The following is a 14,000-nucleotide window of genomic DNA, read 5'->3' as shown; positions in this document are numbered from 1 at the left end:
CCAGGAAAAAAGAAAAAAAAGAGAAGAAGGGAATAGATCACTTGATTTTGTAGATTTTCAAATGCAGTTATCCTCTCCCAGAAGCTAATAATTTTCAACTACTGGGTCTGTTTCAGGCAAATGAAGTGCACTTATCTCCCACTGGGCCAGGCACCATCACTGGACCAAGTGCCCCTGGAGTCAACAACACAAGTGGTGCATCAAGCGAGCTGTAGATGTTTGGGGTTTTTTGCATCTCTGAGCAGTTTAGTGGTGCAAAGCTTTTGAGGAGCAAGAAATGGGAAGAGTGCTTACATATTAAGCAAGAAGACATTGTCACACCTTTGGATAAAGACGACGATAGATTTTCATTATTTTTCAGGGTTATGAAATAAAAGCTATCTCTTGTAAGCTGTGACTTGCAATCAGACTGGAACTGCTTCAAAGCATATAGGAGGTAGGAAAGCACAGCATAACCTGGGACTGAAAGGGTTGTAGCCCTCCTGTCATGGAGATACCCAGCTACACACACCAGCTGAAAGGTGTTTGTATCTGGATATCCCTCTCAAAATCTCCACTGTTGTCTAGGAGTGAGTACATTTAAGTGGAAAGACACTGAAAAAGCTGTAAATTAATGTTGCAATGAATTGCTACCTTTGACTGCTGGGTCAGGGTTAGGCTTTTCTGGCAGGACTACATTTTCTTTGTCATAATAACCCACAGGGAAAAAAGAAAACAATAGTAATAATAATAATAATGATAAAAAAGTAAAAATCAGTAGATCACTAACACCATTTTCCTGAAAGAGCAATAGCTACATCTCTGGAATAACCATGATTGTAAACTCTGCAACTCCAGGGTAAGATCCACACAACAACTGAAGAAATGAACAGGGATGTGAGAAACATAAACTAAAATACTCAGGTTGCTATTATTGTTTCCCTGGCAAACCTGAAGTGGCTCAGTATGCATAGGCTAAGGGGAAATCAAGGCCATAATTCCCTGCATGCTCCTTTGCAGGGGATGAGTCCATCCTTGATGCAGTGGGGAGCAGGCTGAGCTGGACACAGATCTCTGCTTCCAGACTAAGCTGAGCAGAAGTGGGCAGGAGCACATCCCTTCGAGCCTAACTAAAGGCTGGAGCACTCACAGGCATGGACTAAGTCTCTCCACAGTACTAAGCCCTAAGTCCTGCCCTCAGCTATGACAATATGATGCCCCTGATAGTAAGTGATGGGTAAACTCACAAAATATGACTCAGGAGGCCAGTGCAGGGTCTTTCCCACAGCTCTTACACCAATGTTTGTTTTGGAGCATCACTTTTGAACTTGGCTTTAAGTATTGCCACCATTTGGCAGGCGAGGGAGAAGCTGTCCCAGGGCAGAGAACACACTCAAGATACACAGCCTTCTTCAGCTGAGTCGTAAGAGGCAAGAGAACGCAGCTGTTCTCATCCATATAAACTATTTTTTTATATTTGTGTAAATTAAAAGAAAAAAAAAATCACCAAACAGGCACTATTGGTACAGTAGGCAATTCCTTCGTGAATTGGCTCATTTAGGCATTCATTTAAATACAGTAATTAAGATTTAACACAAAACAGAAGCTGCTTTCAGATGTCATTTTGAAGGCCAGATGATCTCCTCTTTATTAATATTATAATTTTAAACTATTGTCAGCTGAATTTTCAAGAATCAAGCTGTGAGCAAAGAGAATACACTACTGAAGTGTGTCCTATTTACGTAACCCAGTCTCAATGAGAATGCGAGATTGATTATAAATCTGTGATAGAGAGGATGGAGAAACTGCAGAACTAAATCTCAAGGTGCTTTATCTGGACATTAGGAGGGAATTTATACCTTCAGCATCTGCCATTCACCTTTTCTATTTAACACTGTATGGAAGAACACAACAGCGTTTAAGGCAACGTATTTCTGAAAACCTTTATGAGAAAGCCAGCAGCTTACTGCAAATGAAAAATGAAATCCTGAAGGGAACACAAGCGCTTCTCCTCCTTTCCACAGCCACGGAGAATGCAGGAACATGTTGGAAAGCAATTAAAGTATGATGATTCTAAAGGGGAATAATTATTTCACAATTACTTGAGAACATTACATTTATTGCTCCAATTAGTTTTTATTTTCCAAATAGGCATTCTTGTTCCTGCATTTTTCTTGTACCTATGAAGGTTTTTCTTGTTCTCCCATTTCTTTGCTCAGCCTTGCTTTCTACGTGTATTCCCTATTTTGTGACTTAGCCTCTGGTTAACCTTGCCCTGCCACCAGTTTGTTTTAATCAAAGGAAATCATGTTAGGAGATGCAATATACTTTGCAACTATATGAACATACAAGAAATAATCCACTATAGGAAACACAGTGTGTGGAAACGGAGAAAAAGAAAACCAAAACATCACCTCTCCACTTTAGAAGAAAAGTTGTTTTTATACACTTAAACCATAAAACAATGATTTCTCTGTAGAGTGTTGTCTTGCCAAAGTGTACTTTTTGTATTCCAGGTGCTTTTAAAAATGAAAAGATTTTGTACACCTTTCCCCTGTATCGGTTTGGTCAAATGTTTTTATATTAATCCATGAATTAATCATGAAATTTGAACAGTCCAAATGCTCATAAGATATCAAACATCCTAAAATGCCAATGAAATATTTAGAGTTATCAAAGTTGTTAGAGCAATCATAACTGATGATTAATTTGGATGATGAATACGTGTGGGGGAGGCTTAAAACTTGTGAGATCGTATCATAGGAAGTGAAAGATATATTTAAATATTGATGTGCTGAGAGTTATCGTAGGTTAACTTCTGAATGAGGTTCTAGAAAAGATGATGGGGAGAAGGACACCATGAAATTGTAATTACTTAATAGACATCCAAAGATTTATTTTCCATTCCAAAGCTTTCTGAAGCTCCTTGGCAACAGCCAAAAATTTTCCTCTTTTTTTTGCTTTCCTTTTCCTCAGTAGTGGCCCAAGGAATCTGTCATGCAAGCAACTTAAGTAAAAGTCATAATACTTAAAATAAAGCTATTACTGAATCAAAGTTAGAATAAAATACTAGTATAAGGATGAGACTATGGTCTTAAAAATACCCAACTATCAATTTTCAGTTAGCAAACCATGGTTTGATATTATAGATACAAAAAAGACCAGATAGTGGAAAAATTATTTTTGACAGGATGTTGAGTTTCCCTGCAATGAAGTTTAAAAACATAAATTTGTTATCTTCAGTTTTTTGCTAAAAAAAGTCCTATATTGCAGGTTTTGTGCAGAAAAGGAAGTTCTGGATTTTAAAGTGCAAGCATGCCCTGTGAATGATGACATTTCTTATTTACTAAAGAGCACGTACAAACAAAAAGTATCAAAAATTGATCTTCACTGGCTTTTTAATCAGAATACTGCATGTATATCTGATTTTTTTCATCTTGGATTAGAAGAGAAAGAAATTCAAAGGCTAAATATTTTTTTACATTATTGCCTTGTAACCCATGCAGTTGCATGAGCACTGTTGAAGCACGATGTATTTTATTGGCATTATGTCCAGCTACCAAAAATTAAAGTAAAATTTGAGTTTGTTTCATTAGTAACAAACACTTATACTCATTTACATTAAAGATAATACCAGACACTGAAATGTGGAACATGGAATGGAAAAACCTTCATTGGTACTGCAGAAATCGACATGGGGGGGTTACAACGATGAGTATTTAATCCTCAAAGCAACCACTTCACAATCATCCAGTTGGCATGTACATGTAAGCCAGTGAAATCAGCAAATTACACTGAACTCAGATTTTATAACCTCACTTAGTAACCATTAACCCTCTCCTACCCTCTCCAAATACACACACACACATTACATCTATATGTTTCACCTACATACATCTATGTATTTTCCTCAGAACTGCCTCTTCCCCGCAGAGCACAACAGCAGTCAAACAATTCCTGATCCTTCCCAGAGCACTAACCAAGCAGGGCTCTTTGCAGGCATTTACCATAGTTAGAGCATCCAGCTTGCCATCTGCCCTCAAGAACAGAAGTTCATGCATCTTTATGCTTCATATCCTAGAGTATCTATTTTCCAATGCCATGTCACTAATTAATTTTTTCTAGTAAATTGCCATTCAGTAACTAGCCAGGTACACTGATACCATGCATACCTTTTAATTATACAGTCATGCTCAATGTATCTGATGTTCTATTTTATTTCCGTTTAGCAGTATAGTAACAGCAGGAAAATTTGAAAGGAAGCAACATTTAAGAGCCATTAACGTTCTCACAGAGGTAAAAGCATTTTAACTTTGCAATTATCAAGCTCGTAGTTAACTTCCACACTAGGTATGCACTGAAAGTTATTCCTGGAAAAATTCCCTTTTTCTCTCTTGTTGAAAGAATGGATGATTCTGAAAATAAATCCCTTTCCAAAGAATTTTTAAATGTGCAGAGAAGAAGTGCAAGTGGTATTGTATGCTACCAATTTCCCAAAACATCTGATATGCCACCGGCATATAAAAAAAAAAAAATCTAGTTTTGCCAATTTGTGCTGTGAAAGAGAAGTGTTATACATATATTTTGCTAATTGCCTCACCCTAAAATAGGAAATTCCTTTCTGCTAAAGACTGAACTGAGCTACATGGAATGGCTGGAGCAGATGGCAAGGTTAAAAGTTTTGTGCAGCATGGTAACTCAGAGCGTGCTCTCGGATGCTCCGCACCACCCTGCTAAACTGCTGGCGGCTCGCCGCTCGCCTGGGGGGGCAGCTAAAGGGGAAGGTGCTCGTGTGCCCCTGACCCCTGATGCGTAATCAAACTGCATCCTCGTCAGCACTGATTAGTTCAGAGAGCTAGGGACTTGCAAATAAATGTATGTCACCACTTGGCTAAGAAGGACAAGATAAAAGATGGTTTTAAACAGTGAATGACAGAGTTTTAGAAAGGCAGTGCAGCAAAGCTCCCACACACAGCATTTAGTTTCAAGACTATTTTTGTTAGGAATAGAAGCTCCCTGAGTTATTGGCAATTTAGCCTCAATATTAATTTGCATGCATGACACATGATCCCTTCATACCATCTCCACAATTACTGAGATCAGCAGCAAAGCAAGGTTTGGTTAATACGAGGAAGCACATCACATCACAACCACTGATGATACAGGAGGTAAAGTTTTTTTCCTTCAAGAGATTACTTAGTCACCCCTCCCCTGAAAAATGCATGAGCAACCAGCACTAACCCTACAAGGATGTGTGTGTTGAACAACTCCATTATCAAACTTCTGTATTTTGAGATCCACTTAGGAGCTGACATTTCTCTAGACTAATTTTTGTATCTTTGGACACACATTAGGATCTGCATCTAATGAACACTGACTGTGTTTCAAGCTGTGTTAAAATATATTATAGGTGCTTCGCAGAGAAGTGGAATATGAAGAGAGTGATGCAGAAGAAAGAGTTTGACGTGGTACTCCCCCACCTCGAGGGGCAAGTTGGAGATAAAGTTATATAAGCTTAAGTGACAGCAGGGCATCATCAGCCATAGTTAATAGCGCCTTTAAGCTTGGAGATGTTTGTTAGCAGGATCTTTTCTGACTGTCTGGAAGGACAGCAGGTAGAAAGTCTAATCAAAGCTGAGATGATGAAGACAAGACAATGCTCTGTTGTGGCAGGTCCCTACAGAGGGCTGCAGAGCAAGAGATACCAAGACTCAGCTGCTACTTTGTACCCTAATGGTCAAACCGCTGCAATTTTTCTGCAAAACGGGAGAAATTGACAATACTTTTACCAAAACTGACTAATGCCAATAAAACCCGGGATTTTACAATGGGAAGAGCAAAACACAGCACAGAACTCTTTCGAATTTAAGATGACAAATTTAAGACAAGAGGCAGCATTTACACGCTTCACTGTCCTTCAAGGACTGTAAAAATAGTGTAAGTCATCTGCACCAAGTAGCTTCCCCCCCGACTCCTGCTCCTCTCCCACACACTCGCCAAATCTCAGCTGTCTGAACAACTGGCCACGACTGAATGTCTCCATGCAGAACACTGCTGGTGCAAGGGAAAGCATTCCACCTTAGAGAAAGTTTGGTTGCCAGTAAAAAAGGCAATAAAAGTCTGAATAGTCTCAGATGGGGGCACAGTATGCAACTTGATTTGTGCGAATTGCAGGTGACACTCTCTGCTGCACACACGGGTTTATTTACACTTGTAACTTAAGCGCTGCCTCAACCAGAACAGCTTCAGTACAGAGTCAATGCCAAAGCCTCTCGCTTCATTCTAATGTAACTTAAACCACGTTTGTTATCCTGATGAAAGAAGAAAAAGCAACAAAATAAAAGATATTTTGGATACTGTAAAAAAATGCAGCACAGTCCTCACACTTCGCATCTTTCAGCAGATGTCTATTTCATAATTTCTAGCTTTTACTTTTTCATACGAGGCTTAGATTACCTGAAAATACCTGTCAATTGGCAATGCCCAAGAGGATGATAACAGAAACTTTCAGATCGAGATTAACAGAGCAGAGCCGGGCTAGGGGAATACTTCTCCTCCTGAAATTCCAGCATTCAGCGCCTTCCAATACATCTCATCCCCACTTCAACTGCACGTAAAACAACCATCCTCACCCTAATTAACACTCGCTGTACCAGGCAGCTGTCGGGGACGGTATGAAAAAAAAAAAAAAGCCAAATCCTTGCGTTCTGCCTGGTACTCCCAGTGGATGCTTAGTATTTCATCTGAATTTGAAAACTGATGAAGCTTTTGCAGGGGCATTTTTATTCTTCCGGGAAGGGGTGAGGAGACACGGATGGGTCCGGGCTGGGTGCAGGGGACAGGTGTCTATGGAGGGCTTCGCTGGGCACGGAGGGGAGAGCGCTCAGCTACGCGCGACCGATGCGCGTTTCTCTACGTTGCATCATCATCAGCGGCAGCCGATAACCCCCCGCTCTCGCCCCGCGCCCGCCGGCACCGACCTGCGGGACACCCCGGGAGGGGGCACGACACGGGGACCACCAAGTGACCTGGGAAGGGGGGGCTGGGAGTACGAGTCCCCATTCCCCTCCCGCGCAAGGGCGGGCGGCGCGGGAGGGACCCGGCCGGAGCCCCGCGCCCCGCGGCGGGGGCTCGGTGCCGGGCGGTACCCGGAGCCGGGGCGGGGGGGACCCGGCGGCAGCCCCGCCGCCACTTACATTCTGTCAGAGACCAGCAAGCGGCCGTCGACCATCATCTCCGGAAGGAAATCCAGCTTGAACGAAGAAGTCATGCTGGGCTCCGGGGGCGCCGCGGCGGTCGGCGGGAGGATGCGGCGGGGCGCGGCGGATCCCACAACTGCGCCGGGCGGCGGAGCGGCAGGCACAGGTGCGGAGGCCTCCCCGCGGCAGCCGCCAGCCCCGGCAGTTGTCACATTTCTCTCCCCCTCTCGGTTTTTTCCGCCAATCCCCTCCGAAATCGACTGCTGAGGCAACTGTCGGTGGAGCGCCAGGTGCTGAGCGGGGAGGCGGAGCCATCTCCCCGCTGCGGCTCCCCGTTAACCCCTGCGCCCCCGCCGCCCCGGGAGAGGCCTATTACCGCCGCCGGGCCGCGGGCTGCCGCCGGGCTCCGCGGCTCCGCCCGGCCCGGCTCCGGGGCGGCGGGACCGCCCGGCGCCTCCGCAGCGCTGCCCGGCCCCGCGCCCCGCGGCCGTGCGGGGTGAGCCGAGCCCCGCCGGGCAGCGGCCCCGCGCCGCGGACAGCCCTGGGCGGCACTGCCGGCGGCACACGCGAGCGGTTCGCACGGGCACGGCGCTTCCCAGTGCGGCCGGAGCCAAACTGGGAACACTGGGAAGGTTTGGTCAGGTTCTGGGTGCACGTTGTCTCCACTCAAACTCCTGCCATTCAGACCTTGGCAGTCTTTTAAACGCTCAGAGTGATGTTACTGGCTGGCGAGAGGCTGGTAGTAACTCTGTCCTCACTGATCAGAAGGAAGGATTTAAATAACTAATGACGGCAAATCCTTTCTCATGGCTGTAACCTCCCAAAAACCCATTCCCAACCTCGCTGCTCTAAGAGTTGGCCGCACTCAGAAGTGTCACCACCAAGACGCACACAAAATTCCACACATACAAATAGCTGGAGCCCCCCCCTCCCCCGACACCACCGCCCCCTGAAAATCTGTATAAATTTTCCTTTCCATCTTCAAGACCTACTTGCTTCAATACAAAGCCGCTCCAGGCAAAAGAATATTAACATATTTACGAAGATTACTGGATGATCTGAGCAGTCTAGACAGACAGAACGTTCCTCTCCATTGTGTGTGCTTCTCCATCTGAATCTCTCTCTAGGTTTTATAATTTGATTTGTTATGGATAACACTTGCAAAAAGTAAAAAATGCAAATTTAAACCTACTATGCTTAAACTTTTCAAAGAGCATGCTAATATAAAAATTAAATTGACCCATAAAAACTGTGTTATCAGTCAGGCCAAGTTTTATTTAAATTTTGACCAATGTTGATTTCATAGGAAAAAAATACAGAATGGGCAAATGTTTAGAGTCCAGTTTATTGCACGAAGAGATTTTTCAATTTTAAACAGTTAAAAGGAAGAAAAACCCCTCAGGCTGCTAAAATTTTTGCCTACTTTGCAAGTCTAAAGAAAGAAAAGGTTCAATTGGCCCTCAGCATAATCCCCGTAGGACAGCTGCAATCCTGAACAGATATCTATAGTGTTATTAATCTGCTCTGCTCTATATGTTCGCATACTGTCCTCATCACCATGGCACCTAAACATCCACGTAGAAAGGCACAAGGCAAAGCTATGGCTCCTCTTTTCTAAATTCATGGTGATTCCTTTATGCCACCCATCCATCACAGTGTAGGACTGACTATACAGTGGATAAAAAAATTGAGTGCAAAGTCCAAATGAAAGGAAAAACCAGCACAACTTTCTCCAGCTGGATGTAGCCACCTGGTTTTTGATCTGAGGCCTCCATGGTGGTTAATCCGGCCCAGAGCAGAGTTGGATTAACTTTCAATTTCAAAATCTTGCCACTGCAGAAGGGACAGGTTTCAGCTCAGGAGAAATACAGGCAGCTCAGTGAGGATGAAGATATTCTTTTAACTAAGAAGTCTCCACCCCCACTTCACCCTGTGCGGCTGGATCTGCACCTCTTCATCATGAGTTTTTTTGGTACATGCTAAATCTAAGGGACTTCAGTCTCACCAGCCTGTCGCTTCTAAGGACCACAGTCCCACTGCTGCTGACTGAAAAGTAAATCCATGCTTCACACAGGATGCAAAGAGGGAGGAGGAGAGGATCACAAATAATTTTGCTTAAAATCTGCATACGGAATAGAGAGATCCTTATAAATTTGCCCCATTTTGCAAGGTGTAAGTGCTTAAAAATGCTTCATTAAAACGTATGTTCTTTTGAAATATTTATTTTCCTTTTAATTACATGTGAATTAGCTGGAAGAAGCTGTAGGGAAGCCCTCTTACTGACTTAAGCCTTCTCAGCAGTTTGTTAAATTCTAGCCTCAAATCCCTTGAGGGAATAGTGGATTCAAAGCAGCTTTTAATCATACTATAAGGAGGGTGAAGTAGTATGTAAGTAGGTCATAGAGAAAGCATTACAAGTGCATAGGTTATTGCTTTATTTAACAACTACAGTGTAACACACTTTTCAGAGCACATTTGCTTTTGCCATTTAAAAGTTAGAAGCAGGAACAGGGTCAAATGCAAAAAGAAACCCTCTCCATGAAAGATACCGAGATACGGAGAGCTTAGAGGGAAAAAGTTCATTCGAATAATTTGGTTCTCAAACATAAATTATGTAGTGTCTACGTATGAATTAACTCTCGATGGCAGAGGGTAAGTGGTAAGAAACAAAAAACCCTGAATGTTTCACACAGTTACAGGCTCAGCTCTGTTATTTGTTACATTAATGCCAGCTTCTTGACCAGCACATGTGTGCAAATAGCAACTTTTATTAAAAATTAAGGGAAAAATGGAATCTCTGATGTGTTGCTACAGTATGGAGGGAAATGGGGAGCGAGAGTAGCAAGTGGAGCTGCATTAATTTTCACAGCATAAATCAGACAATGGCTCTAAACACTGGCCTAGAGGAGCTGCATTATTGCTACCCGCCAATATTAAGCTTTTTCAACTGGTGGAGCATATGGCAGTTTGAGGGAGGAACCAAGAATTTGGAATCATCAATTCTTGAGCTTTAATCCTATTCCAGCTACAAATGCTGCCTCCTATCCCTCCTCCCCTCATTTGAGAGGCCCAGACCCTGTTTGGCTTGTTTACCCTTTGTCCCTCAGTTTCTCCATCCGTCTGAGTGGGGCAGATGAAGCAGTTCCACCTCACCTTTGCAGATTAGTCACTGTTCAAGCGGCTTTTCAAACACAGAGCTACACGCAGTTTCTCCAAACAACTCAACCTTTGAAAATCACACATCTCTTCAGAGAAAAAAGAAAACAAACCAAAAAATCCCCACAAAAATTTCATCTGCAGAAGGCCACTGAGCAGTGACTTGTTGTGTGTATGAGCTCACTCTGACATCACTGCCTGTGGCTTCATACAGCAAGTGACAAAGAGAGCAGACACCCCATTCCCTTCCAGATCCTTCCAGAGCCAGATCCAGTGTGGAGTTCACATCACGTCCCCTCTCCAGAACCCCTCCTCACCCATTAATTGCCATTCTTCTAATCAACTTGCCCCCCAGTTTTGGGCCAAGGAAATGCTACTGTTGGAAGCACTTCAAGGGAAAGTTTCTGAATGACTTCACTCTCTCCCAAGCCTGCAAGGCAGTATGAAGAGAGTTCAAATGCTCTGCTTTATTCCCCCCTAAGCCAATGAACATGCTCGGGATTCAGCTTATCTCTGGCATCAAAGCAAGTTTCTAACAGAGGCAGCAGAAGCAGAGCTCAGCGATGGCGGTGTAAATTTGGAGCGGGCTCAAATGACTCCAGTGGAATCACTCAGGATCTTCCACTAATGCGAGGGGGAACAGGAATCTGGTCCAGCTAGGGTTAGTGAATGCAAACGAGGTGTTTGTTATCTTTCACAAAGAAATAACCTTCTAGGCAAGCCATGAACCTGGAAGTAGTGGTGTGACTAAGAGCAGACAGTACAGCACTTTGGTTTGTGTAATGGGATGTGAGCCTACCTGCCTATAAGGGAGGGAGCCCATCAGCTTAACTCTTAGTAGCAGACTTCTGGAAGGGCAAGAAGGGGAGGGGGCCTGAAGAAAAAGCAAAGCAAAGCACAAGTGACAAGTGACTTCGTCAACACAAGCACAAGTGGCACAAACACTTAGGCAGAATTATAGAATGGTGTAAAAATCATTAACAACTAAAGCAAAAAGTGGTGCATTTCTTTGAGTCAAAAAAAAAGTAATGGACCCAAATTCTATGCAAACTTACCATTTGTGAAGGTTTTGATTAGCTGGAGTAAAACTGTCTTTGTCAGTTATGTCTAACATTGGAATAAAATTTTGCATTATGAAGCCTTAACCTTTCAGTAGGGATTTTGTAAAATCCAAACACACAACAGTGTTCCACTCATTCTGAGAAATAAAATAGCTTGCATATAACTGAAACCCTTTTAAAAAGAAAATTAAAATATTGGGTAAAGCTGATCAATGAATTTTAAGTATTGAAATATTAGCTTCTTGTGAGGCCCCCTCTGCTTCCGTAGGCTACTGTAGCTCATTGGTAATCTTCAGAAATAAACGTCATTTAAAATTATCCCTGTGAAAAGGTACCTCAAATTAAGCATTTCTAGAGCTTTCACTTGAAGCACATTGATATTATGTAAACTTGGTTGCTATAGTAAAACTTCCCACTCACTTCTCTTTTTTTTTCCCCTTCCTATTTTAAACCAGTGATGAAGTGATTTCATCCCACTGTGGGTAAAGGGCCTTTGTTCGATTTTGTGGGTAATAACTCAATCTTTCCGAAAACAATTAGGCAACACATCACGGCACAAAGCAGATGCTACAGGGAATGGAGGGGTTTTTGGAAAGGCCTTTAATTTGGAGGAACACCCTCCTTTGTGAACAGCACCAAGGCACATGGGATGGTCAGTCATCATCCTCAGATCCAATCCTGCACAGGTGTAGTGCTGAGCAGAAGCTGCCCAGTACCTTGTGCTCCAGTTGGACTGTTCATGAGCTCAGCACTACATTTAGAGAATAGTGAAGTAAAGCAGTAACAAGAAAAGTTTTGCAAGACCAAGTCTTACCATCCTGTTATTTATTTGCAGTCCTGTTGAAGAGCATTGCTACTGATCCACAGGTGTTACCTTTGTGTTAGTGCCTTGTGCATATAGACACAAGACCAAAGCTTTTGTCAGCCCAGTCTTATCTTGACTTGGCAACATTGACTGTTTTTTTCATTTTTCTTCTTTTTTTTTATGAACTACCTTATCTTCTCACCTGCTGACTATCAACAACCACTACCCAAAAACGAGAGAAACTGCGGTACTGCAAGCCCTGGGCAGACCCGATTTCCTGCTAGAGAGCAGACATGTTAGTTATGGTAAAAAAAGACACCTTTCCAAACAACTCTGGAAGAGGGAACTGAATATTCTTGGATTTGACTATTATATTATCTTCATGTGAAAACCCATAAACTTGTATGATTTAGGATAGGGGAAATCACACATCTCGTGCTCTTGTCTGTGTTGCTCCATCCACACAATATGCAAATGCCCTACCTATGCCTTCAAAGAGCAGAGGAAAAATCCCATTGTAACAAAAAACCTTCCTCCCTGCCACCTACACCCACAGTAAGAACTAATGGAGACTCAAAAAGCTCTCTCATTTTATATAAATTTGAGTTTTCTGGAGATTTTTGCCCATCTGGAGAGGCTGGCTTTTGGGAGAGATGCAGGACTAGGGAAGCGGATGGTGAGGATGTCCTGGATCAGGAGGTGATGCTGGAGGGCATCTCCAACTCCAAAAGCCATGGGCAAAGGTAAGTGTGAAGTTCTAATGTGGCATCAGCAAAGAAAAAATGTGGGTAAAGCACATCAAAAGAGACAAGAATCCGAAAGAAGACTTATTTTTAAAAACAAAATGTAAAGACATCTGAGGGGTTTATTACAATATCTGCATTAACCTATTGCACTCCTTTTCCAGCAGCAGGATCTTTATGAGCTTAACCTTCATCCTCCCTTCTCATTCACTTCTACCACGTTTTTCTCTCTTTTGCACTGCAAATGATTGGATTTCACCTTAAACTCAAATTGTGGCATCTTTAAGGTAGGAAATTTCACAGGACTTCTTTTTTAATTTGTTCATGAAGTACCTATCTTACATGTCAATCCTCAAAAACAACAATCGCCTTGAAAATATGCAAAGTAGCTATCTTTGTTTCCCAGACAGAAACCATTAAATATCAGACATGAAGGACATAACGAGAAGGCTCCTGCAGTAATTGTAAGGTATTTGGATGTGCAGAAAATTGCACCATGCCTGGTTTTGCTGGTTTGGGGTTTTTCCCCCTTAAATGAACAGTGTAAGAACTGCCACATAAGCCAGATCAAAAGGTCCACCTAGTCCATGACCCTGCCTCTGATAATGGGTGGAAAGAGAAAGAGCATGAGTATGGCAAGTGCACTGTGATCCTTCACACCTTCCAGCAACTGGTGGCTGAGGGACTTCCTGGACTCAAGAATGGAATCTGAACCGCGATGTTTAACAAGCTCAAGTCACTGATTCAGTTTTTCCACAAATGTCTGAAAGGAACATTGATGAAGTCACATGTTTATTTCTCCCAGAGATACCTGTTAAATGTGGTGTTCTTAACAATTTCAGGGATTTGGGGCTCAGTACAACAAGCAGGAACACTAATTTTGTTTTCTGAACCAAAACATTTAACCCAACTTAGTGTTTAACATAAAATGTTTCACTTTGAAAGATCACAATAATTCATCTGCAGCTTCTAAAGAAAAACTCAACCCCTTGATCCAAAAACTTTGTGCGGGAAAAATGCTGGAACCATGAAGTTCCTGGGACAGGCATCTAATTTG

General features: G+C 42.8%; 1 protein-coding gene across 7 annotated transcripts in view; it reads right to left on the bottom strand.

Annotated features, from left to right (window-relative positions):
- Positions 1-14,000, bottom strand: part of CELF2 (CUGBP Elav-like family member 2) — a 550,097-nt gene that overhangs the window by 238,962 nt on the left and 297,135 nt on the right. For 2 of the 7 annotated variants that reach the window (XM_039571574.1, XM_039571575.1), the window contains exon 1: positions 7,176-7,469. The exons of the other annotated variants lie outside the window; for them this stretch is intronic. In XM_039571574.1, the coding sequence (XP_039427508.1) occupies positions 7,176-7,249 (74 nt within the window). In that variant the 5' untranslated portion in view covers positions 7,250-7,469. Of the gene's footprint in view, positions 1-7,175; positions 7,470-14,000 lie in introns of those variants that run through there. 7 annotated transcript variants of the gene reach the window in all.

The sequence above is a fragment of the Corvus cornix genome, chromosome 1A (assembly GCF_000738735.6).
Source record: "Corvus cornix cornix isolate S_Up_H32 chromosome 1A, ASM73873v5, whole genome shotgun sequence".
NCBI lineage: Eukaryota > Metazoa > Chordata > Aves > Passeriformes > Corvidae > Corvus > Corvus cornix.
The sequence above is the reverse complement of the archived record's forward strand: the minus strand, read 5'-3'. Positions and strand labels throughout refer to the sequence as shown.